This window comes from Aedes albopictus, chromosome 1 (genome assembly GCF_035046485.1).
Source record: "Aedes albopictus strain Foshan chromosome 1, AalbF5, whole genome shotgun sequence".
NCBI lineage: Eukaryota > Metazoa > Arthropoda > Insecta > Diptera > Culicidae > Aedes > Aedes albopictus.
In genome coordinates, this window is record NC_085136.1 from 70,200,101 (window position 1) to 70,218,601 (window position 18,501).

The 18,501-nt window shown below is 40.3% G+C and overlaps 1 protein-coding gene across 8 annotated transcripts in view; it reads right to left on the minus strand.

The window, feature by feature from the left end:
- Positions 1-18,501, minus strand: part of LOC115269089 (diacylglycerol lipase-alpha) — a 430,920-nt gene that overhangs the window by 53,602 nt on the left and 358,817 nt on the right. For 5 of the 8 annotated variants that reach the window (XM_062844784.1, XM_029877438.2, XM_062844786.1 and 2 more), the window contains one exon: positions 8,006-8,141. In XM_062844784.1, the coding sequence (XP_062700768.1) occupies positions 8,006-8,141 (136 nt within the window). The remainder of the gene's footprint in view (positions 1-8,005; positions 8,142-18,501) is intronic. The other 3 variants (XM_029877440.2, XM_062844785.1, XM_062844789.1) reach the window with 1 other exon arrangement.

The following is an 18,501-nucleotide window of genomic DNA, read 5'->3' on the forward strand; positions in this document are numbered from 1 at the left end:
GTTTAAATACTAGTTTGATCACACCATTCCCATGGTGCATTGGTGGAGCAGATGAGAAAGGGAACAGACTTAGACTTGATCAGGAACCCGGAGGACAACAGCTAGAATCTGGATGAAGTAGCAAAAAAGCAACTTCAATGGAAGCGAAGGAAGTTAGAAAAAAACAGGAGATAAACAAAATATTTTTTTTTCTTTTTTCTTTGTCTCACTTTTGACAACTTTCGCTCCAGAGACTTGGTACGATATTTCAAAGTTGGCCGTATATCAGCCGAATAATTCGCCAAAAGTGGCTTTTGAGCAGCTCTATAAGAGGATATAGAACCAATTAGCTTTGTTAGCCAGGTTCTACATTCGACTATAGAGCCGACTTAATGCCATTTTTACGGCTTAATGGTTACTTGGGTACCAAAGCGATAGTTACAGTTCATCTTAGAATTCGGGCTTCAACAAAATGGGCTGTGTTGGACTATTTATGCTTTGTGACGCTGAACCGGAAGTTAAGGCGACACGGGGGGGAGAATGTTAGCCACAACAGCCCCAACCATCCCTATGCAAAACTAACACGAACGTTTCAACGGTTCAATGCACATCTAGGAAAGACAAAACAGATAAAAAACAATAACAAATGTTTTCGAGGTGATGTAGGCAGTGTTAAGTAAGGAGATCGTTTGTAAGTTTCTAGTTTGTAATTTATGGTGAATTATTATCTTGTCTAACATTAATTGAATTATACTTATATGCTAATTTGTAGGAGTAAGCCTAAAATACACCAATTTGTTGCGATTAAGGTCAGAAGCAGGTCGGAGACTGAATTGTAAGTGCAACGTATATCATTCCTAACTGTAAACATATCTAAATAAATTACATGTTTTAGCTTTAAGCTGATTATCACGGAATCGGGAGTAATTTGATATCTGCTGGAAGAACTCCATCGACCTATCGCAACAAAAAGGCTTAATATTTTCTTCAGGAATTCCTCTGGTAATTCTTATACGAATTCTTTTGGCAAATACTTTGGAAATTTCAAGGTAATTTTGTTGTTTTTTCCAACAACTTCTTTGGGAATTTGTCAGGAAATTTTTCGTGAGTTTCATAGGATTTTCTTTGAGCAAGCCCAGTTGAGAATTTGTGAATTTCCAATTCAGCAATTCTCGGAAGCAATAAATATAAATACAATTAAATCATAAAGAATTACAGAAATAATCATGGTAAGATTGCCTAAGAAATTTGCAAAATGCTGAAATAATTTCAGAGGAATAGCCATTGCAATTATAAGAAAATATCCATAGAATTTGCTGATTAAATTCCATTGAAACTATCTAAGAAATTATAAAAAACAACTATGCCGAAGCAATCCTCAAAGAATTGGCCACACTACGGTCTAGCGAAAACGGAGTCGTGATTTCAAATCCCACCAGAACTCGTTTTTTTTTTCGAAAATTCATCTCCCAATTTGTCAATCAGCAGGATTCTGTGCCTTCTCATCAATTACAAGTTTTTTCCGTACAATCCTATAGGATTTCACTAGAGATTTCCCTAGTAATGCCTTCTAAGATTTCTCTGGAAATTTCTACTATTCCCGAAATTTGTTTAGGGATGCCTCTAGAGATTTGTATCAGGATTTCTTCAGCTGAAATTCCTTGAAGAAGGCCAAGAGGAATTCCAAGATTTCTAGAGTAATCCATGAAAAAATAAACTCTAGAGGTATTCCTGGATGAGTCTTTGAAAAAATGCCTGGAAGAATCAAAGGCATTTTTGAAAGTATCCTAGGAAAACTGCCAAGAAGAATCCTAGCAAGAATGCCAGGAGAAATCGCTAGAGGGGTTCCTGAAGATATCACAGTAACAATTTCTGGAGGAGCATTCCTGAAACATTAGAAGCAGCAAGAATTGCTTATGTAATTCCAGGAGGAGTTCCTGGATAAGAAGTCAAGCGGGATCCTTGGAAAAATCCAATAAAAAGTATTTGGAGAAATCCCAGGAGAAAACATCGAAGGTACTTCTGTAAGGCTCCTAGAAAGATTGCCTTGAATAATCCTAGCAAGGTTTTTGGAAAATCCCTAGAGAAATTCTTAGAGGAATCCCTAGAAGAATTCTGGGAGGTATAACCGTAAGAATTTCTGGAGGAGTGTGAGGAGGAATTGCTGGAAGAACCACAGCAGGAATAGGTTGAGAAATCCAGGTGAAATTTCTGGAGGAAGGCCAAGAGGAGTTCCTCGAGGAATTCCATGAGAAATTTATGAGAGAGTCCTTGGATAAACTATATCGGATAAAAAATCCTAGAGGAATCACCGGAGAGCTTCTGAAGAAATCATAGGAAAAATCTCAGAAGGTATTCTTAGAAGGATTCTGCGGTGTATCATTGTAGAAATCTTAGGAGGAATTGCTGGAGGAAACTATACAAGAATTTATAAGGAAACCCTATTAGGAATGCCTGGGGGAATCCAAAGGAAAAATTCATGGAATACCTAGAGAAGTCCCTGCACGAACCTGTAAAGGTATTCTGGAAGAGTCTATGGGGAAGGCCCTGAAGGAATCGTAGGAGGATTTTCTGAAGAAATCCCAGGACGATTTCCCGGAAGAATTGGATTCTTAAATTTAGAAAAAATCAATGATTTTATATTTTTAAACGAGAGAGCACCTTTTTCTGAGCCACTATGATTTTTTTTTCAGATTTTTAGAACTTTATTTTGATACCTAAAATCAATTTCAAAGATTTTTTTTTCAAATCACCTTTTGACAGCTGGGCAACTGTTTGACAGCTCCGCCCAGTACAAAATGCGACGAGGGGTGATTCAACAAATCGCTCCCATACAAAATTTCGAACTGATTTTAAAATAGGTTCCCGGGCACCAACATTCATGAAAATTTGGATTTCGGCTCAGTTTGGCATGCAGATTCAGAATATGGAATTATCTCAACACCGTTAAAGAAGCCAATTGTAGCCATAATGCTAGGATAAATTTGTGTAGGAATCACTAGAAGAATTTCTAGACATATCATAGTAAAAATTTCTGAAGGAAATGCTGGACGAACCGCAGGAGGAGTTGTTTGAGGTATTCTTGGTGGAAGGCCTAATGGATTTTTCGCAGGAATTCCATCAGGAATTTCTGGAGGAATCTTTGGATAAAATCTCTGGAGAAATCCCTGGTGGAACAAAAGAGATTTCTGCAAGAATCCCAGGAAGATTGTCTGGAAAGATCCCTGCAAATAGACAGGAGTAAGCTCTAAAAAAAACCGTAGCATAATTTCTGAAGTACCACAGTAAGAATTTCTGGAGGAAGAATAGCTGGAAGAACCGCAGGAATTGCTTGAGGAATCCCAGCAGGAATATCTTGTTAGGATGTATTACTACTTGGGCCACCCTATTGTGGCCACCCAGGCTTTTACCTGGGCCTCAGGGTCGATAAATTGGCTCCGAAGAGGAATTGGGAGGCTTCGTGGAACGACTTCCCTTCAAAAAAATCAAGGTAGACCGATTCACTTTAAAGATGGTGGAAAACAGGGCTTGACTGGCAAAATCAAAATAATAGTAGAAAATTCGTATGTTACAGTTTCATTTTTAATTAAATTGCATTCTGGTCAAACAGGAATGGATACCCTGATAAAAAATATCATAAAAATACGATAAATTTTATTGTTACAACACCATTTTTTCGAAAAATATTCACCATTAAACGTATTGTAATTTACACGGCACACTCACCATCACCCCTATTGTTCTATACCATTCGGCGAATGGTAAATGGCACTTTTCAATAAAAAATGGTGGTCGTTATGTATCTTAACCATAAAATTTTGAGAAAATTTTCATACACTTTTTCGCGAAAAACAGTAGAATGTATTGTGTTTTTTATGAAACATTTTTAGGGCAATTTTCAAAAGAAAACAATAAATTTTAATGTTTTTTCATTGTTCTTACAATACAAATACAATTAATTGAATGGTGTCAAATGAATCGTTGTTACAATAAAAATACAATAATATTTGTTGTTATTTGTAAGCAGTTTTAGCTTTTGAAAATCCATAGAATTTGGAATCGGTACTGGAGGAATCCCTGATGGAATCGCAGGAGGAATTTCTGGAGGAATCTCAGGCAGATCCTAATGAGAATTGCTTGAACAATTCCAGCAGGAAGGCCAATAGAAGTTCTTGGAGAAATCCCCCGTGGAATTTCCGGAAGAACCTCTGGAGGAAGTCCTGGTTAAATCCTTGAAGAAATCTCTAGAAGAATCACCGAAGGGATTTTTAGAAAAATCCCAGGGTGATTTTCTGGAAGAATTTTCGAAAAAACTTCCTTAGTAAAATTCCTGAAGGTATCACAGTAAGCATTTTTGGAGGAGTTTTAAGAGAAATTGCTGGAACCCTAGCCACAGTTCCCAGAGGAAGGCCAATATAAGCTTCTGGAGGAATTTCATGAGAAATTTCTGGAAGAATCTCTGAATAAAATCAATGAAGGAATTCCTGGAAGAATCAACGGAGGAACTTCTGAAAGGATCCAGGAAGGTTGTCGTGGATAATTCCACCAGGTATTCCTGAAAAAATACCAAGAATTTTTTTTAGAAGAATCCCTAGAAGAATTCCAAGAAGTACCATAGTAAGAATTTTCGAAAGAAATACTACAACAAAATGCTGGATCAATCTCTACAGAAATTTCTAGAATATACAACCCCATCAGATCTGCCTGGAGAATCTTGAGGGAAGGTTTTAAGGTTTCGAATTTTGCCGCTAGATGGCGCTGTAGGCGTTCAATAAATAAACCCTTTGGTATTATTGTAGGTGACTATATGCCAAAAACCTTTGTCGAAGACCGCATAGTGATGCGACGTCTGTGGAAAAAGTTATATCCTACGTAAAGTGAAGCGAAGCCTTATTGTTGTTTTTCTAGTACATGTAAAGGAATAATATCAATATTGAAATCTCAATATGTACTTCGCCTCATTTTCCTGGGGTATAACTTGACAGAATTCCTTCAGAATTTCTCCAAGGATTCCATCTGCAATTTCTTCAGAAGTTTGTGCTGGGATTTCTCCATGAATTTCTTCAGAGATTCCCCTAAAAATTCATCCAAGGATTAATTCAGAAATGCGTATAGAGATTTCTCCAGGAGTATTTCTAGAGATTCCTCCATTAATCTCTACGGGTATTCTTCTAGGATATCCTCCAGGGATTCCTCCAAGAATTTCTGCAGCGCTTAACTCGGGACTTCCTTCTGTGATTCTTTCTGGAACAACTTATTTTAAACATCTTCCAAAGATTCTCATACGAACTCTTTATGGGGTTCCTCCAGCAATTGCTCTTTGTATTTTTTAAGGAACTTTTCTAGGATTCAGTACTTCCTCCAGGAACTGCTCAGGGATTCCCTTAGTAATTCCTCTGGAAATTTCTTCCGGGTTTCCTTCTTGAGTTTCTTCAGAAACTCTTCTAAGGATTCCTTCCGAATTTGTTGAAGAACTCCATCTGCGATTTAAGGAATTATTTCTGGTATTCCTATACGAATTTCCTAAGAGATTCATCCACAAATTTCTTAAGGAATTCTTCTAGAAATTACTCCAGGAAATCATTCAGGGATTCCTTCAGAAATTATTCCAGGTTTTTTTTTTTCTAGGAATACCTTCTGGAGTTTTTCCAGAAATTCCGCCAAGAAATCTTCCAGTATTCCCTCCTGGAATTGCTACAGGCATTTCTCCAGGATTTACACTAAAAAGTCCTCCAGGAACCTTCTTAGTGATTTTTCCAGGAATTCCTCCAGAGATTTCTCTACACACTTAAAACTGATTCTCGAGCTCGGCAGAAAAAATTGCCGATTCCAAACGGCAAGTCAAGATTTTGCTGATTTATCAGCAAACAAATCGTTTTTGCCGAGATTGTTCGAAAGAGTTTACCGAAACATCAGCAAATTGATTGAAAGCTTCGAAAACTGACAGCATTTTTTGCTGAACCCATCGGTATTCAAAGATTTTACCGAAATCAGTTAATCAGATTACCGAGATATCAGCAATTATGTCATCCATTGCCGAATTTCGGCAATACAACTGTCACTTTTGCAGCCGCCATGCCTCAGTGAAAAAGCAAAACAAATCAATCTTACATTTTGCTGAAGGTGCTTGAAGTGTTTTCTCAAAGGTAAATAACTATTGTATGCAAAAATATAATACTTCTGTAAGTAAATGATTGCTTATAACAGCTTATAACGCACCCCATTTCATTTTCTAGCAACCACGCTAATTTGATGCTGTTTTCCGAGGAGCTAATTTGATGCTGTTCTTGAAGTGAAAAAAGAAAAGAACACCGCCGGCAACAAACTAAATATTTTTATTAATTAATTGTAAAAACAAACAATATACCAGTTACGAGTTATGACTTCTTTATTGTGTTACCATGCGTGCGCAAAGTTCTTGATTTTATTTCAAATATTTTTTTCATCCCAAAACCAAAATAAAACAAATTGCCGAGATTCAGCAAATTCATTTTCGCTGGAAAATTATTTTGCTGAGCGTTCAGCAAATATTTTTGCTGAGAATCTCGGCAAAATATCGTTAGCTGTCATTTCTGTGATTGCCGAGGTCTCGGCAAATCTCATTTTTGCTGAGGTGATTGCCGAGCACTCGGCGGTGCCAATCTCGGCAATCGGATTGCCGAGATTCGGCGAAAAAAACTTAGTGTGTAGAAATTCCTCTGGGAATTTCTCAGGTGATTTTTCTCAGAAATTTCTCCCAGAGCTCCACTAGAGATTCCCCCACAAATTCATCCAGAAATTGTTGAAGGAATTCCTACAGAGATTCCTCCTAGAATTCCTTCAAGGATTCCGCCAGCAATTCCCAAAGGAGAACCTCCAGCAATTCCTTTATGCAATCCTCCAGGATTTTATCCAGGAATATCTCCAAGAACTATTCCACGAAATTCTTCAGGAATTAACCCAAGAATTTCTTCAGGAACTCCTCCAGCAATTTCTCTAGGAATTTATCCAGGAATAGCTCCTGGACATCCTTCAGAAATTATGTCAACAATTTCTCCAGGAATTTATCCAGAAATTCTTCTGGAGATTTTTTGAGAAATTCTTCCAGAAAATTCTCCAGGAATACCCTCAGGAATTTTTGAGGGATTCCCCCAGAGACTTCTTAACAAACTTCTTCTAGGATTCCCCCAGCGATTCCTTCATGCATTCCTTCGAGGATTTATCCAAGAATTTCTCCAGAAATTCCGCTAGAAATTACTCCAGGATTTTCTCAAGGGATTTTTTCAGAAATAGAAAAATAATAGAATAGAAATAGAAATCTCCCAGAATTTATCTAGAAATTCATCCAGCAATCCTTCCGAGAATATCTCTTAGAGATTCTTCCAGACGACACGAATTATACAACACTTATACAAAATTTCTTACCGTACTACCCATGAGCCATGGTTTTCTGTTACTTGAAATGTTTCATGAAATTGCTAATAAAATGATCCAAGATTGCCTTGGTGATCGAGACGTTTAATCAGAATAAACTTTAATAAGCAGTTTTTTAGATTTTTTGGGGGAGGGGGGTGGTCCCGGCTAATGTCTACGCTCCATGCAGTCTCTTAGATTCTTCATAATATAAACGTTTTCACAGAAGTTCAAATCTATACAAATCAAAGACACGCCTTCACATCTAACAACTATCAAAATTTCAAGATAGGTTGCAATGGCATAAATAATGAAACGAAAATGCTACGTTACATACTATGATTACTAACTTTATTTGAATCACATGATATGAAACACAAAAACTACATCTAACACATAAAAATCAACATCTAATGATCTGTCGTCAACACCGAAGCCGAACAAAACACCAAGCTTACATTATTGCATCCATAAAATCAAGCAAAGCATGCTAAGCAGCGAATGGCGGTGGCAGCATTGTCATCGTTTCTGATGGTGCACCGTCATTGTCATTGTCGTTTGATGAGTTACTACTAATTGACGATGGCGCTGCTGTTGTTGCTGTCGTTGTCGTTGTCGTTGGTGGCAGTCTTACCTTGTTCAGTGCGGCCAGCACCTTGTCCGGCATGTGGTCCTGCACCATAACGGGCGAGATGAGCACCTCGTCGAAGGCGGTGTTGTCGGCCCAGATCGCCTGGTAGACTGGTTCGCGCTTTTTCAGCATTTGTCTGCTTTGTGGGTTTGTCGGTGATATGCGTGTGTTCAAATGGAAGAAAAAGAAGGAATTGAATGTGGTTAGTTTCAATCTGGTTGAGGTTGTAGACACGCAACCGGTTGGGGCGGAAAAAGGGATGCGTCAATGGGGGTTTTCTAACGAGAGACTTCGGAAAAAAATGCACCTTTTAGGGTTCAGTGACCATTTGCTTGTTGCAATGAGCAACGTGGCAATTTGATAACTACACACTTAAAACTGATTCTCGAGCTCGGCAGAAAAAATTGCCGATTCCAAACGGCAAGTCAAGATTTTGCTGATTTATCAGCAAACAAATCGTTTTTGCCGAGATTGTTCGAAAGAGTTTACCGAAACATCAGCAAATTGATTGAAAGCTTCGAAAACTGACAGCATTTTTTGCTGAACCCATCGGTATTCAAAGATTTTACCGAAATCAGTTAATCAGATTACCGAGATATCAGCAATTATGTCATCCATTGCCGAATTTCGGCAATACAACTGTCACTTTTGCAGCCGCCATGCCTCAGTGAAAAAGCAAAACAAATCAATCTTACATTTTGCTGAAGGTGCTTGAAGTGTTTTCTCAAAGGTAAATAACTATTGTATGCAAAAATATAATACTTCTGTAAGTAAATGATTGCTTATAACAGCTTATAACGCACCCCATTTCATTTTCTAGCAACCACGCTAATTTGATGCTGTTTTCCGAGGAGCTAATTTGATGCTGTTCTTGAAGTGAAAAAAGAAAAGAACACCGCCGGCAACAAACTAAATATTTTTATTAATTAATTGTAAAAACAAACAATATACCAGTTACGAGTTATGACTTCTTTATTGTGTTACCATGCGTGCGCAAAGTTCTTGATTTTATTTCAAATATTTTTTTCATCCCAAAACCAAAATAAAACAAATTGCCGAGATTCAGCAAATTCATTTTCGCTGGAAAATTATTTTGCTGAGCGTTCAGCAAATATTTTTGCTGAGAATCTCGGCAAAATATCGTTAGCTGTCATTTCTGTGATTGCCGAGGTCTCGGCAAATCTCATTTTTGCTGAGGTGATTGCCGAGCACTCGGCGGTGCCAATCTCGGCAATCGGATTGCCGAGATTCGGCGAAAAAAACTTAGTGTGTAGGTACAACGTCAGGACTAAGTTGTAATGGCTATAGTGAACAATTGTTCTACCCCAGTGGCGCATTTTGTACCGACTCCCCCGAACCACCTACTACTATCATCACTCTAGACTCTAGAGGACAGAGGGCACCACATCGCTACCGAACAGGGCAAGTCTAAAAGAGCAACGAAGGTTGGAGTTGGTCAATGGCGGTCGTCGAGGTCAACTGAAGGCAACTGGCTGGGGTAATCAAAGTTGGACTCTACTCTATACTGGTCGTCTATCGTCTACTTTACTACATACTCTGTTGGGTTGGTTGAAGGAGGAGAATGATGCGAATAGGACATAAAAGTGTGGATAACGATGTAAAAAAAAACAAAACTACATGGATAGGTGTACTTTACTAGACTATGTACAACAAAGACAAAAACTAAAACGATATACATCTTAGACGTACTACTAAAACTTATTGCACCGCAAGTGCTCGTATAATGACAAAAGTCACAATAAAAAGTTTCGTTTGATTAGATTACTAATTGATTTTTTTTTATCGTAGACATTTACATCATTTTTTGAATTTATTTTTTCTTGGTCCATTTTAGGACCTTGCAGAAATTACGAAAAAAATACGAACACTCTTTAAACTTTTCAATTTTTTTGTAGCAACTTCATAATTTCAGAGACGTGTTGAGAATATTGATAATTACTTCAACATTCCGTGGAGCGGACCTGGTGTGATGGTTAAAGCACGTGGCTATCACGCCGAAGACCTAGGATCGAGTCCCACTCCCGACAAACTCGCAAAAATGTGAGTTTTTCCTTCGGATTTTGGTAGAATTGGTAAGAGATCTCTTTACAAGAAGCAAAATAATTTTACAATAGGATCTAATTAACCCGGGAGCGGCCGCGTCCTGTACTGAGTACACGCACCATGAAAAATGCACGCTTTTGGTACATAGCGTGAGCGTGGCGTCGTTGCAGAAAGTCAAACACGCGACTGCTCGAGAGTTAAGTACAAACGTCTTGAAATCCCGCCCCAACCGTGCATCAGAACTTCAGACGCACAAATCTCAAGAAGCAAACTTTAAACAACAGTGAATTTCATTATTCTGTTCTTGCTCACTTGTAATAAGCTTAAAATAAAAAGATCAGGTGCACTACCCAAGTAACCATTAAGCCGTAAAAATGGCATTAAGTCGGCTCTATAGTCGAATGTAGAACCTGGCTAACAAAGCTAATTGGTTCTATATCCTCTTATAGAGCTGCTCAAAAGCCACTTTTGGCGAATTATTCGGCTGATATACGGCCAACTTTGAAATATCGTACCAAGTCTCTGGAGCGAAAGTTGTCAAAAGTGAGACAAAGAAAAAAGAAAAAAAAATATTTTGTTTATCTCCTGTTTTTTTCTAACTTCCTTCGCTTCCATTGAAGTTGCTTTTTTGCTACTTCATCCAGATTCTAGCTGTTGTCCTCCGGGTTCCTGATCAAGTCTAAGTCTGTTCCCTTTCTCATCTGCTCCACCAATGCACCATGGGAATGGTGTGATCAAACTAGTATTTAAACCATGAAAAACAAAACAGTTTGGGCATTTTGAGGGTTGAAAATGATATGGGATGAGGATGATTCAGTGGTAAGCTTGGTGGTGACGAACGCAGGAAATGAAGCAGGAGAAGCAATGTTTATATAAATTTTCGGGAAACGTTTCAGAAGAATAGGGAAACGAGCTGGAGTTTGTCTTGATTGAAAAAAAATGGAATAATTAACATAACCAGATTCCATTATCTATTTAACAACACCATTCCGATAAACATTCCAACAACAAAAATAATCCCGTTCCGCCAATCCCGTCCGACATGGATGTTTAAAATGCATTGATCATGACCGACTCGAGTCTGTTTTGGTCGAAATCTATTTTGATTGATATAAACGTCATGTGCTCCAAGCCCTGTGACAGCACTGACAAACTTCTTTACAGCTTGTAGGCTTTATATAGGCTTACAGGGCTTAATTTAGTTCTTACTGGTTATAGTGCCCATAAGCATTAGGAATGCTTATATAGAGCTATTTAGCACTGAAAAGCTGTTTAATGGCTGTTATAATGCTCAGAACAGTGCTTAGTGGTTACCTGGGTAGTTTTGTTTACGACAAGATTTGTGCGCTCGAAATAGTGAGTAGGTGCCGAAATCGGCCATTGTGGCGGCCATTTTGGGTTTCTAACAAGTCTGTCCTTAAGGACTATAGCATTTATTTTGATATCAGCTGAACTTTCACGACCCACCGGAAATTATCCCACAACCCACCAATGGGACGCGACCCATAGTTTGAGAAACGCTACTTTAGGGGATTTTGAAGCCTTTTAAAGGCTCTCCAATTGGGTCTTTAAATTTAGAATAAATTATTTATTATTTGATTTTATACAAAAGCGCATTTTTTTCTGAGCCACTATGATTTTTTTCAGATTTTTAGAACTTTATTTTGATACCCAAAATCAATTACAAGGAGATTTTTTGAAATCACCTTTCGACAGCTGGGCAACTGCTTGACAGCTCCGCGCAGTACAAAATGCGACAAGGGGTGATTCGACAAATCGCTTCACACTGATTTTTAAATAGGTTCCCGGGCTCCAAAATTCATGAAAATTTGGATTTCGGCTCAGTTTGGCATGTAGATTCAGAATATGAGACTATCTCAACACCGCTAAAGAAGCCAATTGGTTTCAGTACACTTAAAATTGATTACGGGTATTTCAAGGGGGTTTTAATAGAGTTATGGATGCTTCAGGAGTACTTCAGTGCGTTTTAGGGGAGTTTCAAAGTTTTTTTTTCTGTAGGGGTTCCAAAAATAAATAAAAAACTGAAGTGACTATGCCATCGTTTCCCGCATCAGTATAACTAGAAAGAACAGCCTATGATTCAAAGAAGGAAAAATCTTTGATAACATACTGGCAGTTCCAGCGCCAACTAATCCCTGAATATCGAAACTTGGTCGGACACGGGACACCCTTCATATACAGTAGACGTTCGATAAGTGCAACATGTTTACGTTTCAACAACCAAATGAAATTCGCTAACTGCAACAACTGACAGCAGTCAAACGGTTGTCAATTGCTGTTGGACGCAGCCAGAATGCACTCAAAAACATCGCAATGCACCTTGTACCGACTTTTCGAACCCTCTAAGCCTACCCTCTTCGAATGAGTGTAATCAGTTTCGTACCTTTTAATTCCGCCCTATCTGCTTATCCTTTGACAGATACGCGTATTTCGACTACCACTTGTAATCTTCCTCAGTGTCAGTTATCCACTGTGGATAACTACCGATGGATCGTACCTTTTAATTCCCCCCTATCTGCTTATCCTTTGACAGATACGCGTATTTCGACTACCACTTGTAATCTTCCTCAGTGTCAGTTATCCACTGTGGATAACTACCGATGGATCGTACCTTTTAATTCCGCCCTATCTGCTTATCCTTTGACAGATACGCGTATTTCGACTACCACTTGTAATCTTCCTCAGTGTCAGTTATCCACTGTGGATAACTGACACTGAGGAAGATTACAAGTGGTAGTCAAAATACGCGTATCTGTCAAAGGATAAGCAATTAGGGCGGAATAAAAAGGTACGAAACTGATTACACTCATTCGAAGAATCGCAATGCAGCTGTAGTGCATCCGAAAAACATTGCAACTCTGTTGACGTTTTGTTTTTGACAGATAGCGGTGCGATAACTGCAAAATTGTTGCACTTAGTGGACTTGCAGTTAAAAAGCATGTCAGTTAAACATTTTGCACCGAGCGAACGTCTACTCTATATATATCCTATATATTTTACCGATGTAACTTGGAAAATTCTAAAAAAATATTCATCATTCTTACAAATATAATAATGAAGGAATAAATGTCGTTGGGGAAGTATTTGAATCTAGAACGATAAGCAAGACTAAGAAAAATATTAAAGATGAGTTTATAGCTGAAGTTTTGTAGTGCGGTGTTGTCGTTTTCACGAAATCCAAAGAGAATTTCTGGTGGATCCCTGCTGCAATCTCTGGAAAAGTTGCTGGTCGATCACAATAAAGAAGAAACATTTAACAAATACTTGTTCTAACGTGACTGCTAGGGGAGATTCACAAAACTCTGAAATCAAAAAGGAATTTGTAATAGAAAATGCTAAAGAAATTGTGGTGGGAATCCACGATAAGTTCGTGAAGAAATTTCTGACTTAATTTCCAATAGAATTTCCTATTAAATTTCATGAATGTTCAGCGGAAAACCCGGACAAATTTTAACCATTTTATCCACAAATTTCTTCTGAAATTATCTCGAGGAATCTATTGTTTTCATCAGGAGTTCGCTGGATTTCAGGGAGTTTCCGAAGGGTCAACATGTTCCAAAAGGTTCCAAACGCTTTCTGAAGAGCTTCAAGGGATTTTAGGTAATTTACAGGGGTGTTACTATGTGTTTCAATCTAACGGAAATGGTTCTGGAACGCTCCTGATAAACCTTTCGAAATAAAACATAAGAAGATCAAATATGTGCTCTTGGGCCATGTTGGGCCATCTTGGGCCTGTGGCTGTGGACCCTTTTGAAACATAAAACACTTCAACTTTCCGTCCTCATCTAATTATGCCAAACAGTTTATTGAAAACATCTTCCATATTTCAGATTCCATATTCGTCAAACTTTGCACAGCTCTAACCAATTATGAACTCAATCACAATAATAAAACTCTCGGATGCTGCAGTTGATCGACCATCATGTTTCATTCAATTTACGTCTCCCCTGACCCTGACAGCTCTGCGTCGACTGCATTCGGTTCAGAGATGGGGGGGGGGGTGAACTGGTAACTTTTTGTGCGGGTTCTGCACAACTGCAGTGTGCTTCGGGTAGCGATTCGAGATGGAGCTTATGCTTTATCCTGCTCTTGCTTTGAACACTGGACAAGTATAATGGGTGCGGTGATGACCCACTTATAGTGGAGATATGAAAAACTACTCCATCTGCTAGAAGAAGTTGCTTTTCGCTTTGGTTACCATGTATAGTTCAGAACAGAACGGTTTGCAACGCTTAATTGGCAATAATCTGTCGAGAGTTGGTAACAACTTCAGTACGGTTTATGTTTCCATTGGAAATTCCCGAGAGTTTTCCTTAAAAATTCCCGAAAATTGTCCTTGGAAATTCCAGAGAATTTCCTCTGGAAATTCCAAAAAATTTACCCTGGAAATTCCGGAGAATTTCTCCCGGAAATTCCGGAGAATTTCTCCTGGAAATTCCGGAGAATTTCCCCTGGAAATTCCGGAGAATTTCCCCTGGAAATTCCGGAGAATTTCCCCTGGAAATTCCGGAGAATTTCCCCTGGAAATTCCGGAGAATTTCCCCTGGAAATTCCGGAGAATTTCCCCTGGAAATTCCGGAGAATTTCCCCAGGAAATTCCGGAGAATTTCCCCTGGAAATTCCGGAGAACTTCCCCTGGAAATTCCGGAGAACTTCCCCTGGAAATTCCGGAGAACTTCCCCTGGAAATTCCGGAGAATTTCTCCTGGAAATTCCGGAGAATTTCTCCTGGAAATTCCGGAGAATTTCTCCCGGAAATTCCGGAGAATTTCTCCTGGAAATTCCGGAGAATTTCTCCCGGAAATTCCGGAGAATTTCTCCTGGAAATTCCGGAGAATTTCTCCCGGAAATTCCGGAGAATTTCTCCTGGAAATTCCGGAGAATTTCCCCTGGAAATTCCGGTGAATTTCCCCTGGAAATTCCGGAAAATTTCCTCTGGAAATTCCGGAGAATTTCCGCTGGAAATTCCGGAGAATTTCCGCTGGAAATTCCGGAGAATTTCCGCTGGAAATTCCGGAGAATTTCCGCTGGAAATTCCGGAGAATTTCCGCTGGAAATTCCGGAGAATTTCCGCTGGAAATTCCGGAGAATTTCCGCTGGAAATTCCGGAGAATTTCCGCTGGAAATTCCGGAGAATTTCCGCTGGAAATTCCGGAGAATTTCCGCTGGAAATTCCGGAGAATTTCTGCTTGAAATTCCGGAGAATTTCCGCTGGAAATTCCGGAGAATTTCCGCTGGAAATTCCGGAGAATTTCCCCTGGAAATTCCGGAGAATTTCCCCTGGACATTCCGGAGAATTTCCCCTGGAAATTCCGGAGAATTTCCCCTGGAAATTCCGGAGAATTTCCCCTGGAAATTCCGGAGAATTTCCCCTGGAAATTCCGGAGAATTTCCCCTGGAAATTCCGGAGAATTTCCCCTGGAAATTCCGGAGAATTTCCCCTGGAAATTCCGGAGAATTTCCCCTGGAAATTCCGGAGAATTTCCCCTGGAAATTCCGGAGAATTTCCCCTGGAAATTCCGGAGAATTTCCCCTGGAAATTCCGGAGAATTTCCCCTGGAAATTCCGGAGAATTTGCCCTGGAAATTCCGGAGAATTTCCCTCGGAAATTCCGGAGAATTTCCCTCGGAAATTCCGGAGAATTTCCCTCGGAAATTCCGGAGAATTTCCCTCGGAAATTCCGGAGAATTTCCCTCGGAAATTCCGGAGAATTTCCCTCGGAAATTCCGGAGAATTTCCCCTGGAAATTCCGGAGAATTTCCCCTGGAAATTCCGGAGAATTTCCCCTGGAAATGCCGGAGAATTTCCCTTGGAAATGCCGGAGAATTTCCCCTGGAAATTCCGGAGAATTTCCCCTGGAAATTCCGGAGAATTTCCCCTGGAAATTCCGGAGAATTTCCCCTGGAAATTCCGGAGAATTTCCCCTGGAAATTCCGGAGAATTTCCCCTGGAAATTCCGGAGAATTTGCCCTGGAAATTCCGGAGAATTTCCCCTGGAAATTCCGGAGAATTTCCCCTGGAAATTCCGGAGAATTTCCCCTGGAAATTCCGGAGAATTTCCCCTGGAAATTCCGGAGAATTTCCCCTGGAAATCGCGGAGAATTTCCCCTGGAAATCGCGGAGAATTTCCCCTGGAAATCGCGGAGAATTTCCCCTGGAAATCGCGGAAAATTTCCTCTGGAAATTCCGGAGAATTTCCCCTGGAAATTCCGGAGAATTTCCCCTGGAAATTCCGGAGAATTTCCCCTGGAAACTCCGGAGAATTTCCCCTGGAAATCGCGGAGAATTTCCCCTGGAAATCGCGGAGAATTTCCCCTGGAAATCGCGGAGAATTTCCCCTGGAAATCGCGGAGAATTTCCCCTGGAAATCGCGGAGAATTTCCCCTGGAAATCGCGGAGAATTTCCCCTGGAAATCGCGGAGAATTTCCCCTGGAAATCGCGGAGAATTTCCCCTGGAAATCGCGGAGAATTTCCCCTGGAAATCGCGGAGAATTTCCCCTGGAAATCGCGGAGAATTTCCCCTGGAAATCGCGGAGAATTTCCCCTGGAAATCGCGGAGAATTTCCCCTGGAAATCGCGGAGAATTTCCCCTGGAAATCGCGGAGAATTTCCCCTGGAAATTCCGGAGAATTTCCCCTGGAAATTCCGGAGAATTTCCCCTGGAAATTCCGGAGAATTTCTTCTGGAAATCGCGGAGAATTTCCCCTGGAAATCGCGGAGAATTTCCCCTGGAAATCGCGGAGAATTTCCCCTGGAAATCGCGGAGAATTTCCCCTGGAAATTCCGGAGAATTTCCCCTGGAAATTCCGGAGAATTTCCCCTGGAAATTCCGGAGAATTTCCCCTGGAAATTCCGGAGAATTTTCCCTGGAAATTCCGGAGAATTTCCCCTGGAAATTCCGGAGAATTTCCCCTGGAAATTCCGGAGAATTTCTTCTGGAAATTCCGGAGAATTTCCTCTGGAAATTCCGGAGAATTTCCCCTGGAAATTCCGGAGAATTTCCCCTGGAAATTCCGTAGAATTTTCCCTGGAAATTCCAGAGAATTTCCCCTGGAAATTCCAGAGAATTTCTTCTGGAAATCGCGGAGAATTTCCCCTGGAAATCGCGGAGAATTTCCCCTGGAAATCGCGGAGAATTTCCCCTGGAAATCGCGGAGAATTTCCCCTGGAAATCGCGGAGAATTTCCCCTGGAAATCGCGGAGAATTTCCCCTGGAAATCGCGGAGAATTTCCCCTGGAAATCGCGGAGAATTTCCCCTGGAAATCGCGGAGAATTTCCCCTGGAAATCGCGGAGAATTTCCCCTGGAAATTCCGGAGAATTTCCCCTGAAAATTCCGGAGAATTTCCCCTGGAAATTCCGGAGAATTTCTTCTGGAAATCGCGGAGAATTTCCCCTGGAAATCGCGGAGAATTTCTCCTGGAAATCGCGGAGAATTTCCCCTGGAAATTCCGGAGAATTTCCCCTGGAAATTCCGGAGAATTTCCCCTGGAAATTCCGGAGAATTTCCCCTGGAAATTCCGGAGAATTTCCCCTGGAAATTCCGGAGAATTTCCCCTGGAAATTCCGGAGAATTTCCCCTGGAAATTCCGGAGAATTTCCCCTGGAAATTCCGGAGAATTTCCCCTGGAAATTCCGGAGAATTTCCCCTGGAAATTCCGGAGAATTTTCCCTGGAAATTCCGGAGAATTTCCCCTGGAAATTCCGGAGAATTTCCCCTGGAAATTCCGGAGAATTTCTTCTGGAAATTCCGGAGAATTTCCTCTGGAAATTCCGGAGAATTTCCCCTGGAAATTCCGGAGAATTTCCCCTGGAAATTCCGTAGAATTTTCCCTGGAAATTCCTGAGAATTTCCCCTGGAAATTCCAGAGAATTTCTTCTGGAAATCGCGGAGAATTTCCCCTGGAAATCGCGGAGAATTTCCCCTGGAAATCGCGGAGAATTTCCCCTGGAAATCGCGGAGAATTTCCACTGGAAATTCCGGAGAATTTCTCCTGGAAATTTCGGAGAATTTCTTCTGGAAATTCCGGAGAATTTCCTCTGGAAATTCCGGAGAATTTCTTCTGGAAATTTCGGAGAATTTCCTCTGGAAATTCCGGAGAATTTCCTCTGGAAATTCCGGAGAATTTCCTCTGGAAATTCCGGAGAATTTCCTCTGGAAATTCCGGAGAATTTCCTCTGGAAATTCCGGAGAATTTCCTCTGGAAATTCCGGAGAATTTCCTCTGGAAATTCCGGAGAATTTCCTCTGGAAATTCCGGAGAATTTTCTCTGGAAATTCCGGAGAATTTCCTCTGGAAATTCCGGAGAATTTCCTCTGGAAATTCCGGAGAATTTCTTCTGGAAATTCCGGAGAATTTCCTCTGGAAATTCCGGAGAATTTCTTCTGGAAATTTCGGAGAATTTCCTCTGGAAA